The following is a 15,848-nucleotide window of genomic DNA, read 5'->3' as shown; positions in this document are numbered from 1 at the left end:
CCACCATTGCCCAAGAGAACTAAAATAAGTTCTTTGTCTAAAATGAGTCCAAAAGAAACTCAGAACATTCTTAACCCTTGTGCTATCTTAGATGACCCCACCATTACATTGACGTGTTCTTCTTACCATGACAAAGGTGGATAAAGGTGGAAAGATTTCCTGTAATCCATGGACACCAGTGAAGATCACAAATCATTGAAGAAAAAAGGTTCAGAGCACTGTCTAGCGGGTCTAGATGACCCAACTCCCAATGTTAAGGTGTCTAGGAAAGCACAGAGGTTAGAACCAGCATCAAACATTAAAACAGAATTCAAATACCAATACGAACTTTTAGTGTAAAATCCTTCACATAAAACACACAATATTAAGAGAACAGTCAGTAAAAGCAACAAGAAAGATGTTACCGAATGTAAAAACATTAAAATGATGCTTAAAACAATAAAAACGATCAAGAGACGACCTGCTCTCGTACATGTGGGACTAAGCGTGTTGCCGGCAGTCTGTATGCATCCTTGTCCAGTCATCCATCAAGCCGTGACAGCAGACCAGCTGCCTCAACGCCTGCTGGGAGAAGAGGAAGGAGGCCACGCTTTGGACAGCTGCACTGAGTCCTGCTCGATTCTGAGCCATAACCCAAGTATCAAAAGAGAGACAAGCTAGTAAAGAGGCTTCTAAAGCTACAAATATGATAATTTAACGGAAAAACCAAATGAACATTCAGTGTGATATTCAATTCACAGTTTGACTCTTCTACCGTGTTCAGATTTCAAGCATATTTATTATATTTACTTTGACTTTTTTCTTTAAAATTCTATAACTTTAGTGATAAAATTTGTTAGTAAATTGCTGTAACGTCTTTGCATATTTAAATAAAGTATAATTTAAATAAAGTATAAATGTTCCAAGCACACATAGCTCTGATGTTGCTATTAGTTTGAGTCCTTTATTCTTAATTGAATGCATCTATTTTCTCTTAAAATCTGCCATTCTAAATGTTCTTACATGAGAAACTCCTGGAATCTTTAATGGGGTAAATGCATTTAACAAAAATGACTGAACTGGTGGATTTGTCTGTGTATACAGTCTTCCCAGTCTTGGATAGAAGCCGTCTCTTCTCTACTCAGCTGTGTTTGGAACTTTTCTTTTGCTTTACGGTTTGGAAACGGGACTTGAAGCACTGAGATGTCACAGCCGCCGCTGCGCAGGCCGAGCCTCCCTGGAAACATTTCCAAGGGACGAGATTCAAGGCCAGGATGCAAAGCGTGCAGCTGCTCGTCATCTATCAAACAAAACCATGCAAAGCCATGCAAAGATGCTAACGAGTTGTTTCTCATGTCCAGAGAAACCCAAAAGAGAATTCTCGTCACTAGAATGGACCAAAGGAACAGGAAATGATTGGCTGCTGTTTATCTTTCAGTCATTCATGTGTCAATCATGTTTGATGGCTGCTAGAAACTGAATGCTGACCTCACTGGCAGGTATTCCTGCTTTTGCCAGATGCATGCTGGGACAGGACCCATCTCTATAGGCAGCAGTCAACAGCTGATTCATTTTACAAAAAAAGATGTTAAACCCTAAAATAATGACTAGAAACAGTTTCAATCCTGTTGAACAGCTTTTTCCATTGTTGAAGCATCAGAAATGATGTTTCAGGGTTTTTCCCCTTTTTCCAAATGTTTGTCATGAATCTTACATGAAAGAAATCATTTTTTAGACTGACTGTGACTGAACATCTCTGCCTGTCAATCACCGATGAACAGAGACGAACTCCAGACCATGTCAGCAGTCCACAGCTCCTATACGGTTGTTTTGTTTTATAAAAAAAAGGGATCTTTGGAGACAAAAACAATGAAAAGCGTTTTATTTCCGTGAATGTGAAGTCATTTGTCATTAAAACACATGTTGGCGTTTCTTCCTCTGAAATTCTCCCAGAATTCCTTTGTCAGCGGGCCGTCAGGTCTCATTCTGACTGGACTTCACCGCTGGGGGGCAGCTGGGAATGAAAAAAGAACAAAAAAACAAGATGACTTTCTGTTGTAACAAGACTTTTGGCCGTCTTTTTAAAAAGTTAGCAGAGGCGCTACACACCCCAATAAATCATTTCTAAAATCTCTAAAATATCAAATGTTAATGGTATTAAAACAGAAATCGGCATGAAGTGTGTTTGTGTTTGCATTACTGTTCTTGCTGAGAAGACTTTGCCGGGCTCGGACAAAAGCCAGGACGTCGGCATCCACTTGCTGGTCTCCTGTGGGGGGGAAGGTGCTGTCCAGAGTCCTGAAATGTAATCAGGACTTAAACTCTGTGACACAAAGACTTTCTGTGGATCTGCAGTTTATGAGGGACTATTGGACAAGAACAACGCTGCTTGACGGCCTTTGAAAGAGCTTCTTGCTGTTTGGTTCAGAGTTTATAAATGTAACTTCAAAGAGACACAAACATTGGGAAGACAACGTGTAGCACTCAAATATTCAGGTTCAGTCTAAGAATCCAGGAGTTTGTGCAGAAATGAAGGAAGTGCTTCTGTGTGGAAGGGCCTGGAGTTCCAGAAGTGCAGAATCTCTAAACATTGTTAGCTGGAAACACCAGTACCGTGACCCAGTTGAAAAAGATTGAAATCACATCCAGGATGACACAGTAGAACAGAAGACCCCCCCCCCCGCTGCTGTTCAGGCTCCTTAACACACTTAGGGGAAGAGGTCCTACTCGGTCTCTCAGAAACCTCCAAGTCAGACAGACTTAGAAGCTGTTGCACACTGCGTTGATAGTTTGGCCTCTTTTAGGGTTTGGATCTGAGGAAAAGGCCTCATACAGAGCTGATGTCACTCCAGAGGATGACTGAACTTTTAGGGTATCCCCAAAGTAAATTTTCCCATTGCATGTTAAAAATGCATCTAACTGGGAATGGTGACAGCTTAAATGTATGACTGTCGGTAAAACAGGCAGAACAAACGCTGAGGAAACAGGTTGAAACATTAGGAATGACATTGGGAACAATTGTACCTCCACTCTGAAGGAGGATTGATGTCAGCCTCTGCACCTCTGGAGACGCTGCTCCTGAAATCCAGAAAAGTAGACATTCTACAGAAAAGACAGGAAGTGACATCAGCATCATGTAGACTTAGAGATAATAGAAACACAACTGCACATATAGGATGACACAGCTGACCTTGCATGTTGAGCAAGAGAGGAGGAGCGACGATCCAGACTCGTGTCTGGAAACTCTTTGCTGTCAGTAGCAGACAGTGAAATAATAAATGAACGTTCTTTTAGAAGATTGCATCACATTCAGAAAGGTTTTCATTGACATCTGTATTTGTAAGGACTTCTCCTCACCACAGGGGGGAGCTGTAATCCAAAGTTCTTTTTTGTTTATTCATTCATTCATTTTTCTTCCGTTTGTCCCTTTTGGGGCCATGGTGCTGCTGGAGCCTATCCTGGCCACTTATGGGCGAAGACAGGGGACATCCCGGACAGGTTGCCAGTCTGTCGCAGGGTCACAATCACACACCCATTCACTCTCACATTCACACCTAGGGACAATAGGCAGTGACCAATTGACCTATGAAGCATATTTTTGGATGGTTGGGGGAAGCATGCAGGGGGGGAACATGCAGACTTCACACAGAGGGGTCCCCCATTGATGATCTGGTTCAGGTCCCCCGGCTGGGACTTGAACCAGGGGCCTTCATGCTGTGAGGCAAGGGTGCTAACCACTGTGCCATCGTGTAGCCCCTATTTTTTGTTTCCAGGTAGACATTTCAGCTATTTACTACCAACAGCATGTGTATAAGTAGATATGAGAGCAGTTCTACTTGAATTATATCATGTTAGAGGATGACAAAGCTATAAAGGAGCCCAAAGGACTCCGGGGGGGGGGGGGGGGGGGGGGGGGGGCTCCTAGATCAAAGCAGCTGGATCCAAAACTTTCAAAGAGAATCCATCGGTGCCGTGAAAAGGTTTGGGTCACCGGCTACAGATAGTCTTCAGTCACCTCTCATTCTCTGAGAGTTCAGCATGTAGAATACGATGGCTGACTTTACGATACTCTGAGACGTTTTTCAATGTCTGGCTGCTGTTATAAATAAAGATTGATTTGATGTTTGCTAAAAAGGTTTTTAAAGGCAGTCATCGTTTGCTCTGGCTGGAAGGACCAGGATTTGAATGAAGGACTTTGTGTTGGTGCCACCTACATTCCTGAAGGTCAAATACTTTGAGAAGCTCCTCCAGTCAACAATCCTGCAGAAGGTACCACAACAACAAAAGTCCCAACCAAAAGATGCTAAGATGTGTTCAGCATCAGACAATTGGAAATAAGGCTGCTGTTGTTGTTTGCTATTCCAGCAGCTAACATGCTAACGAGCAAATAGGAATCAGTGCATCTTTACACATCCTCTTTTCTGTCACAGATGAGTTCAGCTTAGACCCTGAAATGTAGATCTATACTTTATTACAGTGATTATCCAGGATTAACAGGAATAACAAAGGTCTCACCACAAACCCGGAGTTCCAGATGAGGATGGCCGAGTGTGAAATCCAGCTGTTGCTCCAGGCTCCCAGCCCTAAAAAGAGTGGAAACATGTCTGGAGCTGCACTCCACTCCTTCAGCAAAACAAGTAACGCACTCAGATGATATTAAGGGGAAAAAAAACAGTTTTTCTCAACATTACCTATGAGCAAAGCTCCAACGTGTGCAGTGTCAATATTTCATATCATGCAGTACATAAAAAGGCCCCCAGGCCACAGGACAGGAGCAGGCGGCAGCCATGGGGGCCACCGAGACAAGGGCCAAGGACGAGGCCAGGGCCCCGAGAACCCATGAGCCGTCCACCACCCAACCGGCGCCCCGTCTCCGCAAGCCAGCCCTGGCACCCGACCCAAGCAAACCAGAGATCGCCGAGCACCCACCCCCCCCCCCCCCCCCCAAACCCTGCCCTCTACAGCCCTCCTCACCCGCCATATTATCTGACCCCCCCCGATGCCCTCCCCACTCTGTAATGGGGGGGAGAGCCCCAGAGGATCCCAGTGAGCCAGCCCCCAGGTCCGTCCCACCCATGCACTCTCGCACACATACTTACAATCTTCTGGGTGCCCCCCACCCCCCGTCGCCACGCAGTAACCCCCGCCCCCAGCACCGCACGCCCGACCACCACCGCAGCCGACAGGATACCCACAAGCCCGGAAGTTTCACCAAAGCAAGATTCGTCTGGGCTTCTCAAGATCTCATCCCATGTTTCTGGAAATATGATTATCTAAATGATTCTGAAGTACAAACACAAAACCATCACATCAGTGGAAATAAAAGTCTGGATTATCCTGAATGATCTGCTTGAATCAAAAAACTGTGGCGCGCGGGTCACCCTCAAGATGACAAGAATATATTTTCTGGAGGAAAGCCTTTAGAATTAAGACCAAAAAAGAGCAAGGATTGTCTAAGGCTCCTCCTTGACTAGTCCTCACTGATTTACGTGGTCATGTTACCTGCAGGCTGGAAGCCTCCTGGGTCCACCACTTCTGGAAATCCTTCTGGATCTTGACTTTCACCCTTTCCAACAGCAGCTGCAGATGCTCGATCTCTGTGCTCAGAGCCTTTAGGCGCCCAATGGCGCTCTTGTAACTGACACAGGACATAAGGAGCACAAGGTCAACTTCTGGAAAGCCTTGAGCATCACTTTCACCCAGTTGGTCATAAAAAGTTGAACTTTGACCTTTAGGTCTCAAATAGTAAAACATACACAATTTTTTCCCGCCTAATTTGTTCACAGAGCTCCTCCTCTACGGGGTCAAACTTCTCACCCGGGGGTTGGTTCACCTCAACACCTTCAAAGACATGGACAACAACATATGGAAACATGGACATAATGTATAATATTATCATTGTGCGTACACATCTATATATATGTTAATCTGGTACCTGATCCATAAAGTCTTAATGTTCAGAACAAAAAGATAGTTCCAGTGGGTTTTTCTTTTGCATGACTTTTGAAGGAATGATTTCGGACAGGACTAAAGCTTTTTCTGAGCCATGTGCAGAAATCATTTGGATGATGGTTCAGTTACCTGCTGTTGTACGAGGATTCATGCATGAACACTAAAGGTTTTCATCATTCAGGCATCATGATCTTACTCTGTGCTGCACTTTGTCTTCTCCTCGTCTGCAGCTGCTTCCTCAACTCAGCTGATGGAGAAAACAAAATTTTTATGTCTTGCTCAAAATAAGTAATGTACAAAAACGACACAGTCGGTACATTTGTATCAACAGCATATTCTAAAATCATAGATAAAATAAAAGATTCTGTTCAGCTTTTATACACGTTGAGTGAGAGCCAACAGAGGAGTCTGTGAAGACACACCAAGACAAGTACACAATAAAGTTTGAAGGCAGCATAAGTGTTGTGCACGTGCTGATCATAGCAGCGTTTCTGGATGCAGAGAACTGAAACAGAAACTTGTGTTTTCTCTCAGTCTAAAAATTGTACATTCTGCGATTTCAATCCTGCATTAAAATGTATATTTAAGATGATTAAAATTCTTTATTTATAGACTCAGCAATAACCAAAAGTATTTAAACATCTAGGTATTTCATTGAAACAAATCCGAACTCGCCACAGAATTTTGTCATCTGTAATCTGGACTTTTTGTTCAATATTCTGTGAGGCTAACATGTGTTTGCTGTAAAACCCCAACAGGACCCCGTCTGAAGAAACAAGACTATTCCTCCTGACACAACTGTGTTCTAAAACCAAACCATGTTTTTCGTTTTATATCCTTCCTTACAGCTTTTAGCAGCAAACGTGAGCAGAGTGTAGAACGGGAACCCTAAGTACACAGTTAAAGGAAATGTTTTGCAGAAACACAGAACCAAAATGTCTCCTGGCTTCCCTGCAGGGATTCAGCACAGCAGTCACTGACTCTGTACTGAAACTCACTGGACAAAACTGTTCTATGTCACCCTTCAAACAAAGGTGGTAAGTCTGTTCAATGCTGAATCAAGAGCATTGAGAAGAATTGTACATAAGTACATACATATATAAGTACATTATACTAGTGACTGCCTTTGGAACAGTAGGAGAGAAATGTCAAATGAAAGCTGTTAAATGCAAAGAAGGAAACTTACCAATTGTGTTTCTGACTTGATTGAGTTGCTCTGAAAGTGTTCTGGCCTCTGCAGACCTGTTCAAAGAAGGAGTTCAGGTCATTTCAGGTCATTACAGCATCATCATAATGACTTAGTGGAAGGTGATTGGGGCAAATGTTAATGGACATGTGGGGGAGGGAAACAGATGACTGGGAGGTGATGGGTAAGTTTGGTGTTCAGAACAGGAATGCTGAATGGTGACAGACTGCTGAAAGAATGGAAACACCAGTTGATCACATCTTCTGCAAAACATTTCATCTAAAAGAGATGAGTGTGAATTACAAATATTTTTTATTACATAGAAAGAATAGTTAATATCAGGGGAAAAAAAACAAAATCTATGTCAAATCATATTAATTAGGACTTTTGCACTTTTTCAGTGTCGCCTACAGCTTCATACACAGAAAACACACAGCAATGAAATGTCACATAAGCAGTAAAAAATCTCTTTTAGCAGCTGTTCTTTGGTAACCAACCTCTTCTTGATCAATTGTTTGTGATCCTCGATGATTTGCTGCTCCTCGTGGTCCTTTATGAAGATTTCAAAGGCCTCCTGTTTCCCTGCAGACAGCTGTGAACCTGGGACAGCAAAGGCAGCATGAGCAGCTTGTTGTGTCCTCACAATGATAACAGCATTATGTCTTCATAGGATTCATAGAAAATGTTCATAGAATTATCATTTTTTTATAGTTATTTTTGTCAGATTCCATAACTCTGTTTAAAGTGCATTCATTGTTATAAACAGAAGCAGACATTCTAAAATAGACCAAAACAAATACAGTCTTACCTTTTTTCATGGACAACAAAACTTGCCCTCCGTGGTTCAAAGAAAGCTGGTTCATATTTCCCTCATGAGATTCCTGAAATGTGTATACTTTTACTCTCTGGTCCTCTTGATGACCTTTGACATTTCCGTCTCTTGACTGAGGTGGAGTGGATTTCAGTTGTTGGCTCAGTGGACACATGCTGGCAACTTGTCCAGTGAGCTTTGACAGTGTGGACACATCTTCTCCAAGCTCCATGTTTTCCTCTCCAGTTAGAGATTCTGAGGATGCTTGGCCACCACGGTTCAAGGAAAGAGTGTCTGCCATTCCGTCTCCAAACCCTGGAACTGTGGAATAGTTTGGAAGACTTTGGGATGACAACTTTTGACAGTCAGTAATCCTGGAAAGCTGAACAGCAGCATCATCTGCCCTTTTCTTCTCTTTCTTCAACATTTTCACTAGAATACCTGAGGAACAGTGTTAAAGAAGTAACTCTTTTTATATTTACAAAAAAACTTGTGAGTTTATTTTTATATATAAAACCGCTCATCTTCCCCTCCGTGGGTGGTTTCTCCTCCAACCTCAGGTCCTCTACCAGAGACCTGGGAGCTTGAGGTCCTGCAGGATCTTAGCTGTTCCTGTTCCTGTTCTGGACTGAGAGGTCTGAGGTCTTTCCAGGTATCTGTTGTAGCCACTCCTCCAGCTTGGGGGTTACTGCCCCGAGAGCTCCAATTACCACAGGCACCACTGTCACCTTCACTGATAACTGGCAGTGCGTAGCTGTTTATTGCCCGGGTCTTGTTAAAGCGGTGTTTAACTCCTGAGGTGGCTGCAAGCTTTATTGATATTTTTAAGCAAACTCCTGCTCAGATTTTACCTGCACCCTGTGATTTTATGGTTGATCATTTTAATAACAGACTTCAGTCTTCCATAGATGCAGTGGCTCCGTTCAAGACAAAAACATTAAGAACCACTCTTAAAATGCCATGGAAGACTGATGACATTAAGGGTCTGAAGCAGAATTGCAGGAGAGCAGAGAGAAGATACAGGAAGACGAAATTAATAATTCATACAGACATTTTAAAATTTAAAGAACAACTCAAAATCTACAATAACTCAGTTAAACGGGCCAGAACCTCCTATTTTTCAAAAATCATTTCAGAAAATAAAAACAACCCAAAATTTCTTTTTAAAACAATTGATATTTTAATATTTTGTTTTTACCAGAAGAAACACTGGGGAGTTTTGTCCTGGTTGATGTAGAGATGCTAGGTTGACGTGTATCCCAAGTAAACATTACAACCTGCCTTTTAGACCCCATTCCCACTTCACTTTTTAAAACATTTAATGGATTCTTTGAGTCAGAGCTTTCAAATATAGTAACCTGCTCTCTTCAGACAGGAGTCTTCCCCTCTGCCTGTAAGACGGCGGTGGTGAGGCCCCTTCTGAAGAAGAATCAATTAGATCCAAAAAATCTGGATAACTACAGACTCGTATCCAACTCACCATTTTTAAGTAAAATTATAGACAAAAAATGTGTCGCTACTCAACTGAATGAGTTTTTAAATACCCCACAATTTTGAAAAATATCAGTCTGGTTTTAGGACAAACCATAGTACAGAGACGGCTCTTTTAAAGATCGTTAATGATCTTAAAATAAACCACGACTCACAGAAACTTTCTGTTCTGGTGCTACTGGATCTTAGTGCCGCTTTTGTAGATCACCAGATTCTACTAGACGGACTTAGGAGTCAAGTGGATCTCTCTTGAAATGTTCTTAAGTGGTTTTACTCTTACCTTACAGGGCGACACTTTTATGTAAGTATGGATACGTGCTCTTCAAGAATCCATGAAATAAGTTGTGGGGTTCCCCAAGTGTCGATTTTAGGGCCAATACTGTTTAATTTATATTTGTTGCCTCTTTGTGATGTCATCAGGGGACACAGTGTTGACTTTCACAGCTATGCTGATGATACACAGCTTTCCATTGCCGTGTCTCCTAATGACCATGAACCTGTTAACACTCTTTTAAACTGTATCTTAGTTATAAAGTCATGGATGGCAGAAAACCTCCTACAGCTCAACCAGGACAAAACTGAAGTTATAATCATTGGTTCTTCTGAAGACAATAGAGAGATGATTTTACCACATCTTCATAATTTTAAACCTTCTCAATGTGTGGGAAATCTGGGCGTACTTTTTGACTGAGCTAAATTTTATCCCACACATTAAAAATGTTGTTAAGACAGGATTTTATCATCTCAAAAACATTTCCAGAGCCCTTTCCTCTCTCTCGCAGCACGGATGCTAATACTTTTATTTTTTTGTCATTTAGATCATTGCTCTCTGGTGTACCCAAAAAGTCTATTTCAAATCTACAGCTATTGCAGAACTCAGCGGCACGAGTTCTGACGAGGACCAGAGAGCGGGAACACGGACTTGGGAGCGGGAGCGGTCTTGGACCTTCTTATTTAAATGATATTCTTTTAAAATATGAGCCCTCGCGGACCTTGAGGTCCTCCGGTGCTGGTCTTTTAAATGTTCCTAAGGTGAGGACCAAAACATCAGCTGAGGCTTCGTTCTGCCATCACGGTCCTCGCCTGTGGAACAGCCTGCTGGATAACATCAGGGTTCTCCAACTGTAGAGGTTTTTAAGCTTCATGGCTGTGAAGTGGACCCCAGTGTTGTCCCAGTCTGGGGCGGCACTGTGGCGATGCTCCCATGGCCAAGCTGGCTCCTGGTATGAAGAGAATCCCAAAATCTGTTTCCTCCCAGCAGACCCAAGCCTTACTTGTTTGTTTGTTTGTTTATTTATTTACAGTTACATAGTCATTATTCTTTGTACGTGGGGGTCATGGGTCATATGTTTTAACAGAGAAGTGGAAAGGCTGAAGGGTGGGTTGGGTTTTTACTGTAATAATGTGTTTTTTCTGTTTCTAATGTTAAAGCGCTTCGAGCTGCACAACATGCATGAGAAGTGCTTTTTTATAAGTCAAGTTTGATTGATTGATTGATTGTTTTTGCCATTGAGCTGGCTTCTCAAGACTTGCCTTACTCGTTGGAGGTATTTAGCTGTTAAGCTGCTCCAGGTTGCCATTTGCCTGCGGGATTCCAAGGTACTTGTAACTGTCCTCGATGTCTGCTATTGTTCCTTCTGGGAGTGAGACCCCTACTGTGTGGACTACCTTGCCTCTCTTTGTCACCATCCGGCTGCATTTCTTGAGCCTGAATGACATCCCAATGTCAGTACTGTAGATCCTGGTGGTGTGGATCAGGGAGTCAATGTCACGCTCGCTCTTAGCATATAGCTTGATGTCATCCATGTAGAGGAGGTGACTGATGTTGGCCCCATTTCTGAGTCAGTATCCATAGCCAGTCTTGTTGATTATTGATTTCAAATCCATGCTGAGTTCTACCAGCCTTATGGGGTTGGATTGGGGGGTTTAACCACCAAATGGTTTAAAAGTGCAGCTGTGAAGCCCATTGAGACGACTGTTGTTGTGAATTTGGGCTATACAAATAAAATTGAATTGAATTGAACTGTGTCTGCAGCTCACCACTCAACCAGGGGAGGGGTCAAATGTGGAGAACAAATAGCTAATGGGACTTTAACTTTAAGAATGTTTTCACATTCTTTTAGTCTGTACATCATTTAGTGCTAAATTTGGATTTGAACAAATCATAATCCTAACATAATAATGATTCAGTGAATCCACCATAAATATAAGAACAACGCAATTAAAAAATGAACGACATAAGACAAGATGCTTAACCCTTTATAGGTCCCCTATCAGGGGTGGCGAACACGCGGCTCTAAAGCCGCATGCGGTGCCTCTCGGCCAATAAGCATGCAGCTCTTTGCGTCTCATATTTTCTATTTACTGTGAGTCATTTCATAGTTTTTTCCTCTTAAACCACACTCAAATCCATCAGAGGGTATTAAAAATAAATAATAAATAATAATAAAAGTAATTTGGCAGTGTGTGTGTTACGATGCTGCTCCCGACACATAAGTGACAGCCAATCATTTGCGTGGGTTACGCTAAATGCCGGAAAAAATAAATAAACATGATGTGCGTGCAGACTGTTACTCTCATGGTCAAAATGGCGAAATTCAGAGTATAAAGAGAAACACATGACGTTTCTGGAAGAATGAGAAGATTCTTACTTTTGTACTGAACGGAATGGCAAGTCATTATGTTTTTATTATGAGCTTTTGGAAGCGGTAAAATCGTTCAAGAACAAAACGTATCCCGGGGAAAATTAAAAACTCATGCTGATCTGACACAAATTGTCTCCTTTATGAACAAGTTGAAGCTTTTCAAAGTGCACATTCAAAACGGCCATCATCCCACTTTCCTTCTTTGTGGAGCTCATAACAGAAGGCTGCAATCCAAATGAATAAAGCGCAGAACGTAACGCTGTAAACTTTACATTGCGGTTTGAGGATCTGCAGCAGAAACGACCGCAGATCACTTTTCTCATCGACCCTTTAATGCAGAGACTGACTGCCTGAGATCCTCGCTTGTCACTGATGAGGCAGCGAGTGAACTGGAGATGATTGAGCTGAAATCTCTCTAAAAGAAGGCTTGTTACGTTTTGGAGAACGGAAAAATACCTATACAAGCTGCTGTCGATGTTCTCCTCAATATATGTCTGCCAGTCCCTGTTTATTACCTTGAAACACATGAAATCAAGGCATCGGTCCATTCACTGACACTCACGTAAAGGAACTGATCAGAGAGGCTACAACTGGCCTGGGAGTTAACCCCTGGTCGGTTTATGAATATCAGTCTGCTGGTAGAGGCAGCATCCTAAGAGATCTGCAGTAGACTAAATTGACAGCAACACTTTAAAGGATACTGATTTCGTTGTCACGTTGCTGAAGCATCTCCTTCAGACTGTTCACGTCGACTGGACTCATGTGGGGAAAATAAACATCTTCCCTCTGTGTTGCTGCTGGTGGCTGTTGACTACATTGATGTCTTTCACTTTCTTTTTCCAAGATTTTCCTCTGCAAAAAAAACAGACTTAGAACTGAGAAAAACTATAAACCTATATTCTGGTGTTTAACGTTCTCCCTGAAACAGGAAAAGCACAGTCTGAAGTGGTAGATTTTAGTCATCAAATTCAAATTCAAACTTTATTTGTCACACACAATCATACACCGTACAATGTGCAGTGAAATGCTTAGGCGACCGCCCACGACCTCAAAGCAGCGAGTTGAGGTTTACTGAAGACTCATACCTTGAAATAGGAGAAAGAATGCTGGACTTTTCTCATGTCACGGCCTAGTGATAGTGTCCCATCTGGATCCGGATCATTTAGAAAGGCTTCGATCATTTCTTCCAACCTAATAACCAAAAAACTGACATTTTAGTTGTCGGTCCTGAAGCCAAGAGAAAGTTACTCAAAAACAACCAGAAACCTGGGCGTTATTTTCGACTCTAAGATGACTTTTATCATTCATATAAAACAGATGGTTAAAATTGGTTTTTATCATCCTAGAAATCTAGCTAGGGTCTGCCCACTACTCTCTCCTGCTAACATGTAGATGCTTTTATCATGAATAAAATTGATTATTGTAATGCCCTGCTTGCTGGTCTTTCAAAAACCAACATTAGGAATCTTCAGCTTCTACAAAATTCTGCTGTGCCAGTTCTCACCAAGACCAGGAGGCGGGCTCACATCGCCCCAATTTTAAAATCCCTGCATTGGGTCCCCTTAAGATATCAGTTTTTTATATCTTGCGCCTTTTATTTTTCTGATCTTTTAGTAAAATATGAACCCTCTTGGACCCTGGGACCCTCTGGTCCAGTACCAGAGGGTACTGGTACTTGGACCCTCTGGTACTGTTCTTCAAACCATTCCAGCGGTAAAAACCAAAACTTATGGAGAGGCATCTTGTCAGCACTATGGCCCCCGTTTGTGGAACTGTCTGCCAGTAGACCTGAGGGCCGCAGAGAGCTTAGCTCAAGACCCATCTGTTTAACCTGGCTTTTAGCTTATTTTCACTACTTTTATTATTTTGTTTTGTATTTATTTATCTATTTTATCTTGTTTTATGAATTTATACTAAGTTATTATGATTTACTTTAATATTTCTTATTTCAATGAGTTATTGCTTTTGTTTGTTTTGTTTATATCATCAAACAAAATGATCTAAGGATTGAACTCCTGGAGCAAAAGGTGGATGACTTGGAGCAGAATTCCAGAGCAGATGACCTTCTGCTCACAGGGCTAGAGACCAGACATCAAAGTTATGCCCCGGCTGCTGGCCCAAAAAGTGACCAAGAAGGTGAAGATCTGCCATCTGAGGAGCAGCACATCCTGGAGCAACAAGTGATCCATATGTGATATGAGAAGTAAAGACATTCGTCTGCATAGTCAACACATCTCAGCATGCCACACTCTGCCAAGTAAGGATAAAAAAAAAAGAAGAGGCCTGTGATCATTATAAGATTTGTGAACAGAAGGTGGAAATCCTACAGGAGACAAAGAGACTTAAAGGTACTTGAATTTATTTAAATGAGCACTTGACCAAGAAAAACTCAGAAATGGCTTGGACATGTCGTATCCTGAAAAAGCAACATAAAATTCAAGCCACCTGGACCAGGAATGGAAAAGTGTTCATAAAACTAAATGGATCACCAGAGTAAAACTAAAGTGGTAGAAGTGAGACAAGTGAAAGACCTGGATCAGAACAAATGAAAAACTCAAAGTTCTATTTTTGTCTAGACTGTTGACAGAACCAGACTGTGGACTTTTCTGTAGACAGCAGGACATTATTTTCAGCACAAATGACTGACTCAGTGGGGAGTGAAAACACTTCTAAATCTGATTATACGGAACATAGACTTTATGATTTTGATAATGATGTGGATCCAGAGACACATGTGTTTAATAAGGTCAAGGATACCTGCCGATATTACAGCGAGGAACAACTCAGTGAAGTTAAAACTGAGGATCGTTTTCTGTCATTCATTTCAATTGTAGAAGTCTACCAAGTAATTTTAATAAAACTCAATATTTTTTGGACACATTTAAAGGAAAATGTCAAGTTATTGCACTGTCAGAGACATGGATAAATAAAGGGAGGGAAAATAATTTGAAAGTCGAAGGTTGTGATTTGTATTTCAATAGCAGAACAAATAGGATTGGAGGGGGAGTCGCCCTTTATACTGACAACGGTTTAAAATGGAAACCGGTAAAATGAAATGCATGACTTCTGCTATGGATGATTTCATGGAAAGTGTTGCTGTGGAAATAGAGTAACAAATAAACAAAAATATGACTGTTAGATGTGTACATAGGAGACCAGGATCAAAAATTGAAAATTTTAAGGACAGTTTAGAAGATATGTTAAGTAATCTAAACCAACATAAAACAATTAGTTATCTGTGGAGACTTCAATATAGATCGCATAAAGCTTAATTCACATTGACAAACATCTGATTTTTTCGATTTATTAAATAGTAAAGGACTGTATCCTTTGATTACAAAGCCTAGCAGAATAATAACTATTAGTGCAACTTTAATAGACAATATTCTAGGAGATTGTGGGTTAGTAATTAATGAAATAAGTGATCACTTGCCTATATTTGCTAAATTTGGCTTTAGATTGCCAACAAAGTCAGCAGAAATCCACCAAATATATAAAAGAATAAAGAATGATGAAACTGTGAGCGCTTTCAGAAATGATCTCATAAATCAAGACTGGAATGGAATGTATACAGCTGATGTAAATGCTGCATATGAGGCTTTTCTAAAACGTTATTTAGATCTTTACAGTAGACACTGTCCAGACGTTCTAAGTTGACATAAATCTAAAAATAACTGAAAACCCGGGATAACAAAGGGCTTACAGAATGCATGTAAAAAAAAAAAAAAAAAACTCTATAAGGACTTTTTAAACTTAAGAACAGCAGCAGCTGAAAAACGTTATA

General features: G+C 41.3%; 1 protein-coding gene across 3 annotated transcripts in view; it reads right to left on the bottom strand.

The window, feature by feature from the left end:
* Positions 1–1,845: 1,845 nt before the first annotated feature.
* kif6 (kinesin family member 6) overlaps positions 1,846–15,848 on the bottom strand; it is a 49,978-nt gene continuing 35,975 nt past the window's right edge. For 2 of the 3 annotated variants that reach the window (XM_011490625.3, XM_011490627.2), the window contains 13 exons: positions 13,150–13,255; positions 12,766–12,916; positions 7,926–8,369; positions 7,615–7,717; positions 7,118–7,173; positions 6,128–6,178; positions 5,736–5,820; positions 5,482–5,617; positions 4,495–4,562; positions 3,170–3,229; positions 3,004–3,081; positions 2,180–2,277; positions 1,846–1,993 (listed from right to left, as the gene is read on the bottom strand). In XM_011490625.3, the coding sequence (XP_011488927.1) occupies positions 1,977–1,993; positions 2,180–2,277; positions 3,004–3,081; positions 3,170–3,229; positions 4,495–4,562; positions 5,482–5,617; positions 5,736–5,820; positions 6,128–6,178; positions 7,118–7,173; positions 7,615–7,717; positions 7,926–8,369; positions 12,766–12,916; positions 13,150–13,255 (1,453 nt within the window). In that variant the 3' untranslated portion in view covers positions 1,846–1,976. The remainder of the gene's footprint in view (positions 1,994–2,179; positions 2,278–3,003; positions 3,082–3,169; positions 3,230–4,494; positions 4,563–5,481; positions 5,618–5,735; positions 5,821–6,127; positions 6,179–7,117; positions 7,174–7,614; positions 7,718–7,925; positions 8,370–12,765; positions 12,917–13,149; positions 13,256–15,848) is intronic. The other variant, XM_011490626.3, reaches the window with a different exon arrangement.

The sequence above is a fragment of the Oryzias latipes genome, chromosome 22 (genome assembly GCF_002234675.1).
Source record: "Oryzias latipes chromosome 22, ASM223467v1".
Lineage (NCBI taxonomy): Eukaryota > Metazoa > Chordata > Actinopteri > Beloniformes > Adrianichthyidae > Oryzias > Oryzias latipes.
The sequence above is the reverse complement of the archived record's forward strand: the minus strand, read 5'-3'. Positions and strand labels throughout refer to the sequence as shown.